The sequence below is a fragment of the Ceraceosorus guamensis genome (assembly GCF_003144195.1).
Source record: "Ceraceosorus guamensis strain MCA 4658 unplaced genomic scaffold IE81scaffold_217, whole genome shotgun sequence".
Lineage (NCBI taxonomy): Eukaryota > Fungi > Basidiomycota > Exobasidiomycetes > Ceraceosorales > Ceraceosoraceae > Ceraceosorus > Ceraceosorus guamensis.
Window position 1 is genome coordinate 1 of NW_020290212.1, and position 7,029 is coordinate 7,029.

The following is a 7,029-nucleotide window of genomic DNA, read 5'->3' on the forward strand; positions in this document are numbered from 1 at the left end:
CCATCAATGTGGCCCTTCACAAGGGGCAGCCTTAATCAGATCCCCCCCTTTTGTGGGTCACATATGCACCCTGCCCACATCTGAGCTCTGCGCTCGTCACTGAGCTACCACACCAATGAATGTGGCCCTTCACAAAGGGCAATCTTAGCCTGTTGCTACCCCCCTGCAGCACTGCCACACCAGCAGATCAGAATGCATGTGGTGGTTGTCTGCCACAGCATCATGCTCCTCCCTGTGCATTCCATTCTAAAGCTCAAGTGGGCATTGGATCTCACCCATTGTAGCTTGCTGCATTCATTGACTTGTCAGGAGCTTGGAGAGCATTTGTTCAATTCTCCTGTGCTGGAGCAGAATGGTTGCAATGCTGCAATGGCAGAAAACCTCCTCAAGCTTGTGCAGCACTACTTTGATTTGTGAGTAGGCATTGCGCCACAACCACAATAGAACGATGAGCATGCGTCACAAGGATAACTTTGCTGATGCGGTCTTTGTTGCGGCAGCAACGAAATGGGTGCGGAATGGTCAGGATATCACTGAAATGGATGTATTGGTAGGGAAGAGAGAGAGAGGTACTCTCTGTGTGGTGTTTACATGTGTATGCATGCAGGGGAACCGGTGTGCATCAGGTCACGTGTTCTGACATTGGGAGTAGGGGAGGGATCAAGGATTGGATTCTTGATTCTGGCTCAACAAACCGGACATCGTCGCGGCTTTGCATGGTACGCGCGTGATACCCTCGCTTTTGCCCAGAAGATTGGCCATGCTTTGCATTTGCTCAAGCGCATGGAAGCAGCAAGTGTGCATGTGAGCAGGTGTTGTTGGGCAGAGGTGTTCAGCATATTGAAATCAACTTTGCTTGCATGACAAGCCTTGTGCAAAGCAGAAGAAAGCCTTTTTAATTTGGAGTCCACTTCTGCTCTTGCCAGGTGTCATGGTCAGCAAGCTGACCAGCAGCAACATAGAGTGCGCTCAGCATGCTATGCCTGCTAGCAAAGCTCAGTGGACAAGCAGGCAAGCCTTGAGGCAACGCTGGAGGAGCAAAATAGAGAGATCCAGAGGCTCTGCAAGAGGCTGGGTTTGAACAGCAGTGGGAGCCGTGCTAGTGTTGAAGGTTTGAGCAAGGTGAGTCTTTTGAGTCAAAAGGGGCAGAGAACAAAGCTGACGCTCTTGTTTGCAGAAGCACGCAGAAATCTCGGCAGCGTGTGCTTCTCCTGTGGTGGAAATGGAAGTGACAGGCGAGGTTCAAAGTATACAAGTAAGGTACCAACAGGCAAGGCTCAGAAGAATATGAGCAATGTACCGACAGGCAAGGTATCCAATGTCAACAGGGCTGAGTAGCTCAGCCATTATTTGAATGCACGTGCTGATCACCTGGTGTGGTCTAGCACTGCAACATGTTTAGTGTCAATGCGGCAATTTCGAAGGAGACAATTGATCCTCTGATTGCTGAACAAGAACAAAAGAACACGATCATCTGCGCACGCAATGCACAGATTGCCAGTCTCAAAGTATGCCCAATCCCCTAGCAGCAGCTGCGCTAATCAATCAGTGCTTACAGATGCATTCTTTCCCATCCTCTCCATTCAATCCCTTGCAGGTGCTTCTGGTTAGTGACAAAAGGCACCAGGTGCCATCAGTATGCAGGTCAAGCACAAGGACACAACAAAAGCCGAGAGGCACAGAGATCATCATGACCATAGCATCCAAGTGAAGGACGAAGACGACAAGAAGGATGAGCTTATGGAGGAAAATGAGATGGTACCCAACACAGAGGAGTCTGAGGTGGGTGAGCTTTGTGCTCGGTGGCGATGCGCAGTCCTATATGCGTGAGGACCAGGGGCCTCTGACGGACGCGAGGGCGCGCGTTCATGCCGTTCAACACCCAGCGGACGGTCCATGGGCCGAGATGCTGACAGGACGGAGGGGCGCTGTCAAGTACGTCGGCACGACTCACGCTCATGACGAGGTCAGCTCGCCAATTGCTCGCGACGCAGAAGATGCCAAGCTCACCGGCACTGTGCGGCGCGCAAGATGGGTGCCTGGCAAGTGGCGCGTATGTGCGCTTGTGGACAGACACCCCCGTGAGTTGGGCGCTGGACCGGACTTGCCGCTTCGAAGAGCTGGCGCTGGCCGCTCCGAAGAGTCCGCTGACGGTGCTCCAAGCTGATACTCTGCTCCCACAGACTCGACCACGTTGGGATGGCGAAGATTGAGTCAAGAGCAAGACGCGGAGCGCGTGCTCATTGCGCTCGGAGGACCGTGGTTGGCCAATACGGCAACGGGAGGGCTACACCTCCGCTACAGCCCCAACAAGCAGTATCGCCGAGCCGTGCAACGACTACTTTGCATCGTCCCTTCAGGCCGTCCAGAAGCAGCGTCGCGCGACCCCAACGTCGAGGAGTTGGTGCGCAAGCATCATGCTATGGTGGTTGAGCACGAGACCATGCAAATGGCTCCTGCCGCGCTAGAGCGCAGCATCGACATGGCATCCTGCGCCTCTTGCCCCCGTCCAGATCGTCTGTCGATGATCATCTACAAGGATAATACCGTCGAGGATCTTGCCAATGAGGCAGACGACTTTGGGCTCTTTGGTTGGGGATGCGGACAAGGCCCAGAGCGCATTCAGCATAATTTGGCCATGGTCGACTTTCACCAGGAGGCCTGGCCCTATGACGGTGTCACAAGAGCGAGTAATCCCCCAGCATATGCTTCGAGATTTGCTATCGACTTTTGGCCTCATGGCAGGCGTCACACGAAAGTGCTTCTGCACTTGATCGCGGCTCTCCGGATGATCATCGCAGTGAGTAGAGCTACGTTGCTAGCAACATTGCAAACCTTTCCTGATTGTCTTGTCCAGACCGGAGCTTGCATCATTTGCCTCTCGTCCTCAGAGGTCACCTTCTTTCTGCTGCGACGTGTCAAGGACACTCTCAAGCATCTCAAAGGGGTTCTTGGGCCACAAGGGCTGGCAGATGTACTGCTTGGAAGAATGTCTCTGCAAGCCTTTGCAGAAGCAGTATTTGAACCCAGCAAGTACGGCTACAAGCTGCTCATGGACCCAAAGCATGCAGGCTTCAGCATCACGGAAGAAGCAGGCCGTGTGTACAATTTGACCCTTCAAAGGTGTCATCAAGTACTGGCATCTGCTTTGCAAGCACTATAGCAGACTGTGCTACATCGAGACCGCCATCTTTTGTCTAGCTGAGCATCACGGCGGGCCAGCAATGCGGTTGATGGAGCAGATCAACAAGGACCTTGACCTCTACAAGATGCTCATCAAGACAAAGCAAGCCATCCATGCACTGGTGAAGGTCAAGCCGCTTTACTACGTGTCCACGACCCAGCCCTCTTTGGCCTTGCTGTTGTCTCCGCAGGGCAACGACCATCTGACGACTCAAGCTTGGCCTCTGCTTTGCAAGCACTATAGCAGACTGTGCTACATCGAGACAGCCATCTTTTGTCTAGCTGAGCATCACGGTGGGCCAGCAATGCGGTTGATGGAGCAGATCAACAAGAACCCTAACCTCTGCAAGATGCTCATCGAGACAAAGCAAGCCATCCATGCACTGGTGAAGGTCAAGCCGCTTTACTACGTGTCCACGACCCAGCCCTCTTCGGCTTTGCCATTAACTCTGCAAGGCAACGACCATCTGACGACTCAAGCTTTGCAGGTCAACAGATCTCCGCTGGCGCACATTAAGTCTCCAACGGCTGAAACTCGGCAAGGCAGCAGCAAGCGTGCGCTTCCCACGAAGGCCGGTCTGCAAGGCAACAGCAAGCGTCCGCTTCCCGCAAACGACAATGCTCCGTCAAGCAAGCGTCGGTCAGCGGATGACGAATCTATCTTGTGTGCATACAAATCTCATCTGTGGATAGCCGGTGAATGGATGGAGCATGTTCCCTTGGGAGAGAAAGCAGGCTCAAGGACTGCCAACAATGGGACACTGCGGTCGTCCAGCGCCCTCCCCAATACTACTCGCGCATCGAGGGCGGCCAGCAAGGAGAACAAGTACACATCGAGCTCAGGAACCATTGCGAGGGCAGCCACAACAAAGCAGACTTGCGCATCAAGCTCAAGGATTGCAAACAATCCTGCTTGTCCACTCAATTGGCCACTTGCACATGGCCAGCAAAGCCTGTTCCTTGGTGCACCTGGGAGCATGGAGAGGGCACAGCAATTTGATAATGACCTCTTCATGCCTTATCCCAGAGGCAAGACCATGGAAGAAGGTTGCCAATGGTTCTTGGAGCAGGTTGAGGGCCACCAAATTGGGCCTTCCATAGGTGGTGCCAATTCTTCTGACCTCAGCTTCCAAGCCAGAGAGGGCTTTGATCAGAGAGCCTACAGGCTTGCCAAAGCTGCTGCAGCTGCAGGAGGGGAAGCCATGGTCAGGAAGGCTCCATGGGAGGATACTTCTGCCTCCATGAATGGGCACAAGCCTGCTTCCCAAAAGACCACCTCTTGGTCCTTGGACATTGAGCATAGAGATCTAGTCAGGGAGCTAGACAAGCTGCACACAGCTGGTTTGCTCAGCAATGGACTGCCCACTGCAGCCCTTCGCCAGCTGGCAGCTCAGCACAAAGTAAGCCACTCGAGACTTTGTCAATTTCATCAGGTACAAATACCGAAAGTCTTCAAACGCGTTGGTTGCTGCAGCCAGCAGCGAGCGCATCTGCCTGGGAGCGGAGGTTGAAGGAACCCCGTCGCACACACAGCTGCGGCTCCGTTCACAGCCTCATCCCATGTCCCGACCACAAGACGCTCTGCTAGCTCAGCGGCCAAACAGCTTGCAGTGTGGAACAATGCCCGAGCCGCAGCCAAGTTGGGAGTTTCTCAGGCATTAAGATTGCCTCTCTAGACGCTCGCTAATTGTTTCCGCAACCAGGAAACGACCCGAGGACGCTGACTTGGGGTGGAGCACCTGGTCCGCTGAGCGCCGAGCTTGTCCGCCTTGACGTGTATCCCTTGTCACTTGGTCGCACTCAGAAAAGTCGGAGATTTTTCCCTGCCAACATCCAGGTACGTACGTTGTCTTGCGGATCTTGCATTCTGAAGTGGCACGTCGCAGAAGACGACGTCTCTCTTCGATGCAAGAGCAATTCAGAGCCTTCGCAATGAGATCTGGGAGGGGCCAATGATTCTTGATTGTTGAATCAGCGTTGTGGGGGTTATCAAAATCACAGACTCATCGCCATTCAGGAGAAAAGGCTCAAATGGCGCGATCATACCCGTGAGGTTGCCAATCTTGTAGTTTTGAAATTTAGAGTGCTGTGTTTTATCAAGTACAGGTACCACAAACTGTCAATCATGTTGGCCACTGCTAGCATACAGGCGCCTTGCTACTCAATTCAAACTTCTTTCCCTCTGCAGGAACAACAGGCTCGTCTTCCTTCGAATCTTCCGAGTCCTTGTCGACTTTGTTGGTGCGAACCTGGCCTCTAGGGGTCGACTTGACACTCAACACTCAATCCTAGCTCAGCTGCTCCCTGAGCATCCTTGCGGTCATGCATCTCCATGCACAGTCGAGGTTCTACCTGCTTGATGGGATTTGGGAGGTAGAGCAGTTGGACTCGGCACGTGAATGGTGCAGAAATCAGTGCTGAGCTCTTCTTTGGTAGCAAAGATCTTCTCTATGTCCCTGCTGTGTTCAGACTTGTTGAGAAGCTCTTAAACAAAGTCTCCAAGACCTTAATGACACAGGCCTGTCAGCCAACAGAGCTGCGTCTTCGTCTTCAGCTGGAAAAGAGGCTTCTTCTCTTCTCCCTAGCTCCAGAATCAAAAGTTTTTCGGCCCAAATTCTTACTCTTTGGCAAATTGTTTGACCCGCAGCCACGATGTGAGTCCTGAAATTTCGGCAATTATAGAGGCTGTCTAACAGAAACGCCTGCACCTCCAATTCAGCCCCTTGATGCCATTCTGCAAGGCAGTAGAAACCCTCTTGATTGCTGCAGGTGTAACTCCAGGACAACCACACCTCTCTCCTTGCAACCATGCAATAGAGTTGTTGATGCAAAAGCATTGCAACTTTGTCAATGTCACCAAAGTTTGACCGCTTGAGCACGCTATTGACATGGCTTCTTGGGCTTCAAGCACACGGTCCAAGTCCATGATCATCATGAAGGACATTACCGTGGAGGACTTGCGGAACAACGCAGACAACTACGGCCTGCACAGTAGTGAAAACCGATTTGGCATATAGAAGATGACATTAAAGTGCCCTTGAGGTTGGAACACCAATCTGCATCGGAATCACTCTCATAAGCCCAACCAACAACCAAGCACGCCTCCTGCGGTCACAAGAAAGGAGCTCTCTAGAGGGCCAAATCGAAAGTGTCTCCTTTATCATTCTTCATAGAAACTCACTCCTGGACTGATTGCCCAGCTGTTAGTCACTCCCCTCTTCTCTTCCACAATTTTCAGCTATTGAGTTCTGCCATCCAACAACAGCTAGCTCTATGCTCAAGAGCGTGAAGACCTTACCTGCGCCAGGATCCATCTTCATCCAAAATACGCACCATCACACTGACCCTGCTGATCCCCAGGACAAAGAGGATGTACGTGAGCGCGCGATCTCATTGCCTACATTCCAATCACCTCCTCTTGGCAGCATCTCCAATGTTGGCGTCACTTTTTGTTCTGAGTGGCAAAGCAACCATCTTTGTGGCATTGAAACCATTCTGCTCCAGCACAGGAGAATTGAACAAATGCTCTCCAAGCTCCTGACAAGTCAATGAATGCAGCAAGCTACAATGGGTGAGATCCAATGCCCACTTGAGCTTTAGAATGGAATGCACAGGGAGGAGCATGATGCTGTGGCAGACAACCACCACATGCATTCTGATCTGCTGGTGTGGCAGTGCTGCAGGGGGGTAGCAACAGGCTAAGATTGCCCTTTGTGAAGGGCCACATTCATTGGTGTGGTAGCTCAGTGACGAGCGCAGAGCTCAGATGTGGGCAGGGTGCATATGTGACCCACAAAAGGGGGGGATCTGATTAAGGCTGCCCCTTGTGAAGGGCCACATTGATGG

At 52.4% G+C, this 7,029-nt stretch overlaps 1 protein-coding gene across 1 annotated transcript; it reads left to right on the forward strand.

The window, feature by feature from the left end:
* Nucleotides 1-192: 192 nt before the first annotated feature.
* On the forward strand, nucleotides 193-6,200 carry IE81DRAFT_332871 (hypothetical protein; the record flags this gene model as incomplete). Its single annotated transcript, XM_025515345.1, has 21 exons — nucleotides 193-413; nucleotides 445-615; nucleotides 653-719; nucleotides 781-804; nucleotides 869-934; nucleotides 991-1,122; nucleotides 1,178-1,255; nucleotides 1,386-1,508; nucleotides 1,645-1,782; nucleotides 1,817-2,081; nucleotides 2,184-2,800; nucleotides 2,858-3,098; nucleotides 3,124-4,583; nucleotides 4,617-4,689; nucleotides 4,887-5,020; nucleotides 5,159-5,231; nucleotides 5,372-5,424; nucleotides 5,476-5,585; nucleotides 5,620-5,837; nucleotides 5,868-5,952; nucleotides 6,092-6,200. 21 exons carry the CDS (start codon nucleotides 193-195, stop codon nucleotides 6,198-6,200), a joined length of 4,458 nt encoding a protein of 1,485 aa, XP_025365835.1.
* Between the last annotated feature and the right edge of the window lie 829 nt (nucleotides 6,201-7,029).